This window comes from Bactrocera tryoni, unplaced genomic scaffold, assembly GCF_016617805.1.
Source record: "Bactrocera tryoni isolate S06 unplaced genomic scaffold, CSIRO_BtryS06_freeze2 scaffold_11, whole genome shotgun sequence".
Classification (NCBI taxonomy): domain Eukaryota; kingdom Metazoa; phylum Arthropoda; class Insecta; order Diptera; family Tephritidae; genus Bactrocera; species Bactrocera tryoni.
In genome coordinates, this window is record NW_024395824.1 from 16,185,621 (window position 1) to 16,198,828 (window position 13,208).

The 13,208-nt window shown below is 34.9% G+C and overlaps 1 protein-coding gene across 5 annotated transcripts in view; it reads right to left on the reverse strand.

Annotated features, from left to right (window-relative positions):
* LOC120779497 (paired box protein Pax-6) overlaps positions 1-13,208 on the reverse strand; it is a 165,652-nt gene that overhangs the window by 137,751 nt on the left and 14,693 nt on the right. For 4 of the 5 annotated variants that reach the window (XM_040111787.1, XM_040111789.1, XM_040111788.1 and 1 more), the window contains one exon: positions 2,731-3,045. The exons of the other annotated variant lie outside the window; for it this stretch is intronic. In XM_040111787.1, coding sequence (XP_039967721.1) covers positions 2,731-3,045 — 315 coding nt within the window. The remainder of the gene's footprint in view (positions 1-2,730; positions 3,046-13,208) is intronic. 5 annotated transcript variants of the gene reach the window in all.

Here is a 13,208-nt window from a genome sequence, read left to right on the forward strand (position 1 = left end):
GTTAGTGACATGTATGCTAAATTTCACGTTAAAATATTTATTAGTATTTGAGATAAGCGGCGTTTTGTGATTTCTTCGATTTTACTATGTCTGAATTTATTGAACAAAGAAGTGCGATAATGCACCATCTCATACTGCGTTGGTTATTCGTGATCATCTCCCCACATTTTAAAATAATATCGTGCCGCAACCACCGCATTCGCCTGATTTACCTTCGTGTAACTTCTGGTTATTCAGCAAATTCACAAGACCACTCCGAGGACACCGTTTTGTCTCAATTGAGTTTATAAAAGTTGAATCAAAAAAGGCTCTGATAGCCATCACGACGAAGTGCTATGATGACTGGAAAATTCGTTGGCATAAGTGTATTACAGCGGTAGGGGATTACTTCGAAGGAGATGAAAGGGGCAAAATTCACCTTTCAATTTGATCAGAAAAAATTAAAATTTGAATTTTTGACAGCCTTTGAACAATAATCATTAATGTACATATATAAATTTTACCAAAAGATGTGTTTTCATTGTTCAAAGGCTGTCAAAAATTCAAAGTTTAATTTTGTTTCCCCGCCCAATAACGAGTTTTATTCATGTAATTCGGGGTTTTGAATTCAGCGTAAAGGGACTAACTTTGAATATGTGTCTTTGATGTGATCAATTTTTCAAATAAAATATTTGATTGTATATATTAAAAAAGTAAAAAAATACCCTTTGATTGAACCTCTGAAACCCATATAACCCGTTAAGATGGTATAAGAATTTTTGTAATACAGTATCATAAAAAGTGATGTTTCAATTTATTCAATTGGAGAAATTATAATTTAAATTCAGAGAAAATTCATTCATGATAATAGTATGTCTGTCCGGCAAAAATGAGTTGAATCGGATCAATACTTCCTTTAGCCCCCATATACATAATATAAAGAATTTCAAACTATTGTGTGTCTTTACTCAATACACTTGGGGATTGTATGTGAAGAACCTTTATGAAATCTTAGGAGCTTTTATTTGGTCTGTGGCATGTTAATTGTATGTAGTCTTAGATAAAAATTGAATCAATACTACCCCCAACTCCCATATTCTGCTTATAATGTTTTTCCCGGATATATCGTCAGTGAGTATTTTCTAGAGTGTACCAGAGCAATGTTAAAATTAATGCATTCAGCCCGTCTTTTTCTCTGCCCCCAATACATCCAACATAATGATATCCGTCTTTCCACTGTATTAAACCCGTTTAGGTTGGTCAAAATGTGGTATATTTTATCGAACCTTATGGACAAGTTTTCTCAAAAGATATGCGCTAAATACGAATGGAATTGGTCTATACCTTTTTCTAAGCCTCATATCTCTGATATAATAAATTACGATTCTCTGACTGACGTTTTCCACATTAACTGAATAAATTAAATAGTGCATCTTTGGTCGAGTTAATTTCACATACATATGTATGTACATATCACTCATTCGAAGATAGTTTGAATTTAATTTTATATAGCAATAAAAAACTAAGTTTAATTCTTTCGAAACTTTTAATTGGGGATGGAGTAACTAAGTCGATCGGAGTCAGAAATAAACATGTTAAGATGTAACAGAATCTATCTTATATCTTATACATACATACATATAAATGAAACGCTATTTCGTTATGAGCCCGCATAACATCCGATCGCCAGCATGGAAAGACATGAAAAATTACAGGTATTATTTCGTCCAGTAGAAGGTCTTAACGGATGCCTTTTTTGCAAAATCACTGTCCATTTTGCAATTTATATGTCTTTGAAAGTATATAATAGAAAGTTGACACAATTTATAACTCAAAAAGGGCTGAATTGATTTTGTTGAAAATTGCTGAAGCGGTAGCTTAAGAGTAGAGAGCCGGCCTTTTTATCTTTTTATGTTAAAAGTCAAAACAGTTCATTTACATATAAAAAATTATATTTCAAACCATAAGCATGTATTCAATATTTATGTAAGAATAATTTTAAAATTTTCTTACTTCAAAAAGAAAATAATATCACGTAGATACTGCCAGTGTACAGTAATTTTTGATTATACTGATTGTTGTTAATGAACAATACAGTTTTTTTGGACACACCATGTGGAACCAGCAAGGCATTTAAAATATCACTACAGAAAATAGCATTGGCAAATGTATCGAAAGGCATTGCGGCTACATCGTTAGATGAGGGGCGGACGACGCACAGACATTCATAACAAACCAAACAGAACAAATAACATAAAAAATAGCGGAATAGTTGCAGTGTTGAGAAGAAGTTCAATCATAATTTAAGATGAGTGATGATGATATCATCGACAAGGCAAGATGCCAGTTCTAAATTCCATGCGAGTGGAGCCGCATGTTTGCACCTAGTATGTAAAAATTTGTAGCTTTTACCATGAAAATTTTGAAAACTCAAGCATTAATTAATATGTATGTATGTATTAAATCGAATTTCTTTACGAAGATATAAGTGTATGTATATTAGTAAAATTTTGATTCGTCCTTTAAACGGACACCCCTCATAAGCGGACAAAAATTGTAGAACCGTCAGTGTCCAGGAGTTGCAGGTTACACTGTATACTATATAACTACCTGAACGGAAGGATGGGCTGTTTGATTTGTTTATATATGTGCATGTTTAGACTATTTAAAAGAGGAAATTAATATATGTACGCATGTAGATATATTTCCATATATACATATATACGAATAACGAATATTTTTTACACGTACATTCATCATCACCTAGGTGGTAGTAGGTTGTTGCGAAATATGACGGCGTTGCGTGTGGTATTATTGATGGCTCTTCTGTGGAAGTTGTTGCATCCAAAGCAGTAGCAGCCGCGGCAGCCACAACTGATTTGCCCGTACTGATTCCGCCGACACCACCGATCCCAACGCCGCCACTGACAACACCACCGACACCACCGTTGCCACCGCCGACACTAACGCCACTGAAACTGCCGACGCCGATGGTGCCGCTGCTACTATTATTACTACCGACACCAACACCCAAACATGGTAGGTTTCTCATCGCAATAACATTATCTACAAAAGAGAATAGAAAAGAAAAGGTTTTATGCAAATTTTGATGTATTATTAGACATATTTTTATATAGTTTTAGGGTTTCTGTTTGATCTGCAAATGTGGGTGTATGGCATGTTTAAACCTCTCAATACAAGAATATAAATATATATTTGCATACATTTTAAACTGATCAATCGGTGTTTGGCAGTTGCAATTAGCGCGAAGAAATATTGCTATTGCAACATGTTATTTGTAATACCTGAACCGAGATATATTTGAGTTACATCAAAATGATCAGAATGAAAAGGTGATTTGTTTTACGGGTGAGTTAAGTGATTACTATTGTAAAAATATAGAATCTTGATTAAATTATGTACTTGCATCTCTTGGTACTCTGAGAAGGTTGGTATTTCAGTTTGGCCCATCTGAACCATTATCACAAACATAAAATTCAATTAATCGAAAAATTTAAATTGAAATCACTAAACCACAAATCAAGCAACAAAACTTCAAATTCTGAATATAAAAATTAATAATATACAAAATAAGATCAAAGCATATAGGACATTTGTGATTTAAAACGCGACTCGGTTCCCTATTTTAATTGGAATCAGCTTAGCCATATCCGTTTGTCCGTCTGTCTTTATTTAGGCGAACTAATCTTTCAGTTTTTGAGATATCAATGCTAACACGGGACGACGTTCATAATACATGTATTAAATCATGAAATAACAACTTTGCAATTTACTCTTTGTTACAAAATTCAATATAACATAAATAAAATTTAAAATTTGATGTTGATTTGCGCGTAATACAGATCTCCAAAAATGTTTTTTAAATTTACATAACATCTTAATGTGTTATTTTACTCTACGGATGAATTTACTTTAATATAATAACATACATTTATACATGTAACCTCAGCCAAAAAACATGTGGCTGGGTCTTCTAGTGTATACATAATAAAAGTTCAAGTATTTAAAATAAACGAAAAATTATGGACAACAAACAAATGTGATATTATTTGATTTTGCACCATGTTACTGATTAAATCCAAAGCATTCATTGGGACCTTTTGAGAAAGCATTCAGAAAGCCACATTATGCTGTCAACAAATACTAATACAAGGTTGTTCTATAAGTTTTGTCGTTTGATAATAAAAACACAATTTTAAGATTCAAAATACACTTCATTATTTTTTATAATTTCCCTGCACATTAATACACTTGTCTGTGGATCCCATCCCTGAAGTGAGAATTCGGAAGGTATGGAAAATACGCTTCAACAGCCGTTATGACCTCTTTATTTGATGAAAAGCGCTTGCCACGCATACATTTTTTGTGTTCTGGAAACAAATGGAAGTCGCTGGGGCCAAATCAAAAGGATTTTTTCTTCCGTAAACCGGGTCCTTTTTCACGATTTGTATACCCTGAACTGGGTATATTAAGTTTGTCACGAAGTTTGTAACATCCAGAAGAAAGGGTCGGAGACCCTATAAAGTATATATATAAATGATCAGTGTGTCGAGCTGAGTCGATTTAGCCATGTCCGTCTGTCTGTCCGCCTGTCTGTATATATACGAACTAGTCCCTCAGTTTTTAAACTATCGATTTGAAATTTTGCAAACGTCATTTTATTTATTTTCAAGAAGCTGCTCATTTGTCGGAACTGCCGATATATATATAGCTGCCATTCAAACTGAACGATCGGAATCAAGTTCTTGTATGGAAAACTTTCACATTTCACAATGTATTTTCACGAAAGTTGGCACAAGTTATTTAAAGCAACAATGTAATCTCTGAAGAAATTGTTCATATCGGTTAACTATAGCGTATAGCTGTCATGCAACTGAATGATCGGAAACAAGTTCTTGTATGGAAAACTTTCACATTTGACAAGATATATACACAAAATTTGGTATAGATTATTTTCTAAGGCAACAACGTAATCTCCGAAGAAATTGTTCAGATCGGATTACTACAGCATATAGCTGCCATACAAACTAAATGATCGGAATCAAATCCTTGCATGGGAAACTTCCTCATTTGCCGATATATCTTCACGAAATTTGGTATGAGCTAAAAATAAATGTAATATCAAAATAAATTGTTCAGATCGGCTTACCATAGCATATAGCTGCCATACAAACCGAACGATCAGAATCAAGGGCTTCTATAGAAAACTTTCGCATTTGACGTGGTATCTTCACGAAATTTGGAATGGGTTACTGCTAAGGTAAAAATATAGTCTCCAAAAAAATTGTTCAGAACGGATTACTATAGCATATAGCTTCCATGCAAACTGAACACATAGTTATTAATAGAAATGCACTTGTGAAGGGTATTTAGCTTCGGTGCACCCGAAGTTTACGTTTTTCCTTGTTTTCATCCAACTGGTCCGAAAGGTTGCAATAATATTCAGAATTAATTGTTTTACCAGTTCGCAAGTAATCTACAAACGAAATTCCTCTCGCATCCCAAAAAACTGATGCCATAACCTTCTTGGCAGATTTCCGGACACGAACTCGTTTCGAAACCGAACAACCAGGTTCACACATAGACCCAAGTCTCATCCATAGTAATGAATCGACGCACAAAATCCACTTCATCCTTTTTAAAACGCTCCAAATGTTGCTGAAATGTTCCATTGTTAGCGAATGCGGCACCCATTGTGCACACAGCTTTCTAAAACCCAAAATTTCAACTAAAATATGGCTCACACTACCTAATGAGATGTGTAGAGCTTCTGCTAAATCTCTCTCAGTCAATCGATGATCTTCCACAGCCATATCCTATATTTTGGCCATGATTTCTGGTGTTGATGCGCTATTTGGACGTCCTTAACGTGGATCGCTTTCAATGCTTGTACGATCACGTTCAGCAACCCATTTTTCTACTTTTGTAATTGTAGGTGAACAATCATTATATACTTTTAATATTTGTTCGTGAATTTCTTTTGGTGCTACACCTTCGAAAAATAAGAACTTTATCTCTGCACAATATTCAATTTTTCCATTGTAAGAAAAATATCGTAACACGGCGGCACTAAATGACTTGTAAACAAAGAATGAATTGACTGATTGAAATGAAACTTCACATAAGTACGTTCATATGAAAAATATACCAACAAAACAAAAAAATTAAATGGGCTAGTAGCAACGCTCTCTCTTATCGAACGACAAAACTTATTGAATTGGTACCATTGGACTAGAACTGGTCCATTTAAGCTTCGCGCGCAAACCGAATCGATAATAACCTTTATGGGAAGTTTTCGCAAAAATTTGTTTATCGATTACCATGGAAAAAAGTTTTGCACATAGTCGTGTTGGCGTCAAAAAAATTTATAGCATCGTCTTTTATGCATTTGGGTTAATGTCATGTCATGTTTGTAAAAGGTCAAATTTGATCATATGGCAGCAAAAACGAAGGGTGGGAACCTATCTCCAAAGCTATCCAAAAAAAATTAAAACAGTTCCTGTATATAATTTTTTTTAATTACGAAATTTGGTACAGAGTTACCGTTTTTATAGTTTGAAATAGTAAAGTTAAAGAAACTGTACCCATGATGTAAGTGTTCAGTTTGTATAAAACGTAGCGGTGGACTCCAGTTTACCAAAATATTCGTTTATGGCTTAATTGAGACACCAGCCTCAAATTAGCGAAAATAAAATGGTTTTTACGTATTTGATGCCTATAAGAATGGAAGTTAATTCTCAGTCTGATGCAAATAATTTTCAATTATTATAAATTTTGTTATTAAAGCAAAATAAGCTTGGGAGAGGTGGATACATTGACATTTGCCTAACAATATAATTTGTTACATTGTAAAGATGTATCGAAAATGTTCTAACGGTCCGACAGTTTCTGTTATCTGTGTGGGAATTAACTTTTAAATCTCAACATCGTAATATCACTACATTAATCAACATGACCAACTCAATGAGGAGATAACATAATAGCATTAAGACATTTCCATAAATTCGAGAGAGAGCGCTAGCATATTATTGTTATTAATAAAAAAAAAAAAGCTTCCAGACGCTAAATAAATACAAATCATAAATATTTTTTCTATATTAAGCAATCATTTCTCTAAATGAAGCTTATGTTTGTACTCTTTAAGAAAAGGTATGATTTAATGTCACAGGCTAAAATTTATGGTATACTAACTGTCAAATATATTGCCATTACCGTTGCCAAGTCTGTAGGTGGGCATTTGTTACCATAAGCATTTTGAGCTCTTGAGCTGTTTAAATTTTTATATGGATGAAACAAATTTATGTGGAAAATAAAAAAAAGATAAATATACTTTTTCCTACAAATGTATTTCTTGAAAAAAAAGATTTCATATTCTCGGACTATAATAATTGTAGCATAAATTTTATATACAAATCAAAATAACAAATTTAATATGAGCAATATTGTATAATTTTTCCGCAAATTAACAATATTAAACTAAATATTAATTTTTTGAAAAAATGTGTTCAATTATTTTGAAAATGTACTTTATTTTTAATACGCTTTTATTAGCTTCACTTGTATGTATGTATGTAACTTTTTTAAATGATACTGAAACGTAGAATATTTGAGCGACACTGTGGGAAGGCGTATGTATGTATGTATGTATGTATGTATGTATGTATGTATGTCTGTATGTATGCCTGTATGTATGTATGTATGTATGTATGTATGTAACTTTTTTAAGTGGTACTGAAACGTAGAAGTTTAAGCAGCTCACCAAAAATATGCAACATCTATATAAAACTAGTTTTGGCGACATTTGAGTAGCATATGTACATACTGAAATATACATATGTATATCCTTAAAGAAAGTATACTTTATATAGATATACTTATGTATATAAGTATAACCGCGCACCAGAAGAAATAATATCAAATAATGCAAAACATGTGACTTTTAGGTAATAAAAAAATTAATACTTATAATAAAATTTTTGTAGTAAAAAAAAATTCAGATACTAGTTTTCAAAATGCCTCCGAGAAGCAACTGCAGTAGAAAACTCCTTTTTTTAACTTTGGCTGTCACGTCGATGTGAGCTTTTTAAAAATTGTCACCGAATCTAATGGCGGAGAATACGATTTAAGTTATATTCGTTTATATTTCACAATATTGGTAAATCTCATAGAAGAAAAAATAGATTCTTTCAATATAAAATAAGAATTCATAAAAATTTTAAATACACAAAGAAATATTCTACCTACCCCTTACTTGAACCCCTCTACCTGAAAAAATGGAGCTTACCTACTTTCCGGGTCGACCACTTGAATTATAAGTGCTAGTCAAGAACAATAGAAATGGATTAACCCAAGTTTGTACCGTTACTTTTTTGGTTCCCGCGGGACATCATAAATATAATAAATATCAGGAATATATTAGGTATACAATCAAACGAAAAAAAAACAGTCGAAGTGTACGGTTGTGACAATTTAAAATTATAAGCGAAATATATTTACATAGGTTTTCAAAAAGTCTGTGCGTAGTATATTTGATTAAAATCTTTTCATTATAAGCCAATAAATTAATTTTATTTAACGAATTGTTTATACAAAAACAACAAATCTCAGTGAAAGAATGGAAAGATCGTCAGAACACTTAAGCGAATTAGAGAAAATAAAGGAGAAAAGAAGGCTCTATATGAGAAGTTATAGAGCTAAGCAATCGAAGGAAGGCAGAGAGACTCGCTTAAGCAAATGCGTCAGCATGCAGCAGAAAGCCGAGCCTCAGAGCCAGAGCAAGGCAGAGAGGCTCGTTTGCAGCAAATGCGTAAGCATGCAGCGGAAAGCCGAGCCTCACAACCAGAGCAAGGCAAAGGGCTCGTTTGCAGCAAATGCGTCAGCATACAGCGGAAAGCCGAGCGTCAGAACCAGAGCAAGGCAGAGAGGCTCGTTTGCAGCAAATGCGTCAGCATGCAGCGGAAAGCCGCGCCTCAGAATCAGAACAAGCCAGAGAGACTCGTTTGATGCAAATGCAGAAACAAAATGAAGAGGTCCGAAGGTTACGTAAAGCCAGTATAACGAGCTTTAGGCAGGCAATTAACTCGTTTTGCGATGCGATATGTGAAGTTTGTACTAAACGATGCTGTAAACATCAAAGTTTTAAGTGGATTGTACCTGTAGATACTATAGCAAACACATATTTGCCTAATGAATTAAAGCAAAAAAAATGTTTGGTTGTTTGCAATCGTTGCAAAACCCATTTGAATTCAATGAAAAATATTCCACCATCTAAATCTTATTGGAACAATCTAGATCCAGGCTTTATTCCAGACGTGATTTCGGAATTATCTCAAGCCGAGCAAAGGCTGATTTCACGTATTATTCCATTTGTCAAAATTATAAAATTAAACGGTGTATTTGGGCAACATAGTTTTCGAGGTCAAGCAGTACATATTGTTTGCTCAGGATGTTTTCTAAGTTACTGAAAAACTTCCGAACATGTTACCAAGAACCACTAATAATGCTGGAATAGTTGTCATTACTGAATTTTTGGAAAATATTAATGTAACGCGACAGTTTTCAGTATCTAGGCAAAAGGTTTATGATGCACTACATTGGTTGGTCGCTAACAATCCCCTCTATAAAGACGTTACTATCGATCAAAACGTCATAATGAATGAAGAGGATATTATTAGAGTAGAAAAAGCTCCACTAGAGGTTATGAATGAAATCAATGATGAACTTAACAATAACACTAGTGCTTACACAAGAATATGTGATTTTTCGAGAATTGTGCGTGCTTCATGGCACCAAGGAAACGAGCTCATATTCACATCAGGATTTGCAGGTGTACAATGCTGTGCGATGGCATTGTCTAACATCCTAAGAGCCAGTATTCTTGCACCACAACAGTGGTTTACAAACACCCTCAACCTGAATATGATAACGGGTGACCAAATCTACAGCAATATAAGATTTCAAACGGAGCGAAATTTAATGGCCTATCGTATTGAAGACGATGGATACCTACTGGTGCGAAATTTCCACGCAATAAAAGATGTTTTAGTCGCATTCGGCAAACGGTTTCAGATCACTTTTGCCGATGAACCAAGCATATATGGAAGCTTGAGCGACAAGAATAATGAAACAAACTTCGGACGCACCCTTCGTCAAGGGTTGGAAGATCTTTTCATGGAACATAGCGCCGGCATAATAATAACAGATGGACAATCATTCGGAGTGATGTACTATGATAACAAATATTACTTCACTAACTCACATTCTTGTGGTCAAAAGGGATCTAGAGCAAAGGATAACAATGGAAAAGCCTGCATTATCGAATGCGACAATTTAGACGAGTTTGTGAGGATTTGTAAACGTACAACAGGCAGCAAAAATGTGCAGTATACTCTTGATTACGTTGATGTTGTATATGAAACAGATGAGCCTGATGAGATAGAAATACAGCAGAGTATTGAGATAGTAACGGCTGCGTCTGAAATGATTACTTCTCAACATGAACTACCTAATCATTTAATTCCACTGCAGACATCTTTGATGGCGCCGATTGATGTAATGCAACCCAATGTGGAAGATGAACTACAGGTTTCACGAAACCTTAACGAAATTAACCGCAAAACGAAAGACAACATCGTTAATATCGGACATGAACTGAAAGCAGAAGAATTTGCCTGGTACTTCTTGTTTCCTTACGGAAAAAACGGGTTCAAAGAACAAAGGCCTGTAAATATTACAGCGTTAGACTACTTTCAGTTTAGAATTTTGGGAAGTGACACAAGATTTCAACGTAACGACTATCTATTTTATGCCTTATCCTTCTTTGAATATTATAGAATCAAAAGCACTATATCTGCATGCGGCAAAAAAATTGTTAATCAAGAAGGAGCAATAGAAGATGTCCATATTTATGTAAAAAATTTAAGAGGTTCGGCAGCTTATTGGAGATCAGCTCTGAATGAACTATTAGCTCAAATCAGATGTTTAGGACCTCCAACATACTTTGTAACATTTAGCTCAAATGATCTCAACTGGCTAGACCAACGAAAGGCTTTGTTAATAGCCGATGGTAGGGCTGATGTTGATCCCAGTACTCTCGATATTTATGAGACCCAAAGACTTATCGAGAAGTATCCAGTAATTTTGAGTCGACATTTCATGTTAAGAGTAAATGCTCTAATGAAATTTATAAAAAATAATGATTATGTGTTTGGCGGAAAAGTGAAGGATCATTGGTGGCGCATTGAATTCTAGAATCGGGGCAGTCCTCACCTTCATATGGTGATTTGGATCGAAAATCATCCCAAGTTTGACTCAGAAGAAGGGAAACTTCTTCTGGATCGTAATTGTTGCTGTAGAATCCCTCCAGAAGAAGAAGACCCAGAGCTTCATCAATTAGTTAAAAAATGTCAAATTCATCGGCATACACAAACTTGTTCAAAAAATAATACTTCTATAAGATGCCGATTCAACTTTCCACGCCAAGAATGTGACGAGACACGAATTATGTCACATTCTTCAGATGATTTTCTTCGTAACGGAGGTAGAATGCGTTTACTTAAGCATAGAAAGGAAGATGCTTGGGTAAATAATTACCACCCAGAGTTGCTAAGACTGTGGGCAGGCAACATAGATATTCAGAAATGCGGATCAAACGAAGCGATAGCGTACTATATAGCAAAGTACCTATCGAAAGCAGAACCTGCAGGTATAGATTCTGGAATTGCGCAGGCAATACAGCAAATTCAACGCGAAGAAACTGATCTTTCACGCAAACTGTTCAGCATATGTATGAAGATTCTTCATGAACGACAAGTATCAGCTGCAGAATGTGCATATAGACTTTGTCATATCCCATTACGGGACAGTTCTCGAAGCTGCATTTTTCTGAACACAAGAAAGGCAGAACAGCGTTACAGAGTATTGCAATTCGACAGAAACGGGCACGCAACTGGTTATTATAGTAATATCTTTGAAAGATATCAAAAACGTCCGTTACAATCTCCCGATTACGATTTTGTAAACATGAGCCTTACAGAGTTTGCAATGTTGTTTGAACCATTCTATCCGAAAAAGTAAGCGAAACTGAGGAAAGTGTTGATCACGACGCGTATGAAGAATTTCGTAACACACGTCGTCCACTCATTACGCTATTAGATAAGAGCAAAATGGTTGTGAGAAAGGTTCCCGCAGTTGTTAGGGTACCATATTTTATAGCAACATCAGATCCCGACAACTTTTTCTATAGCTTACTTCTTCAATATATGCCTTATCGTTTGGAAACTGAATTACTTGAAGGTTTCGATAATGCAAAAGAAGCGTTTTTACATCGAGAGAATCGATTGAAGGAAATGATCAGGTATATGCGCCAATTTCGAGAGCGTGACCAACAGCTTGAAAATGCATTCAATCAGATACATGCATTTGAAATTTTAGAACAGCCAGAGATTATAAATCCTGAAGTTATAGAAGAAGAATTACCGGACACAGAACTGAGCAATGATCAATTTCAAAGAGCACAGCACGCTATGAATATTGATCAAAAGCAATTGTTTACTGTCATTACAGAGAGTATTAAAAATCAACTTAATGGTGATATTAAACGAGAGAAAATTTTTGTCACAGGTGGAGCAGGCACCGGAAAAACTTTTCTCTTTAATGTATTGAAAAACCAAGTTAACCGATGTTATGGAAAATTGGTCGTGAAAGTTGGTGCTCTTACTGGAGTTGCAGCACGGTTGGTCGGAGGTTCTACACTACACAGCCTATTGAAACTACCAGTACAAAAAGATGGCGTCATCATTAACATGCCACTTCTTACAGGAAATTATTTAAGAGGGATGCGCCAGTTATGGCAAAACGTTGAGTTTCTGTTCATAGACGAAATTTCTATGGTGCCTTATGAAATGCTTTGCATGATCGACTCTCGTTTGCGCCAACTAAAGAGACAGGACGCTTGTTTTGGAGGTATAAATGTCTTACTCTTTGGTGATTTAATGCAGTTACCACCTGTCCGAGGACATCAAGTATTTCAACAGCCAGAACATATGAAACCCGCTACACATTTGTGGCGACAATTCCGCCTGGTTGAACTCCAACAAAACATGCGTCAACAAGAAGATACGACATTTATAGATGTGCTTAATGCTTTAAGAGTTGGAAAGTTGAAGTCGAAGCATCTTGAAGTTCTTCTTGAAAAAGTGTCAACAGAT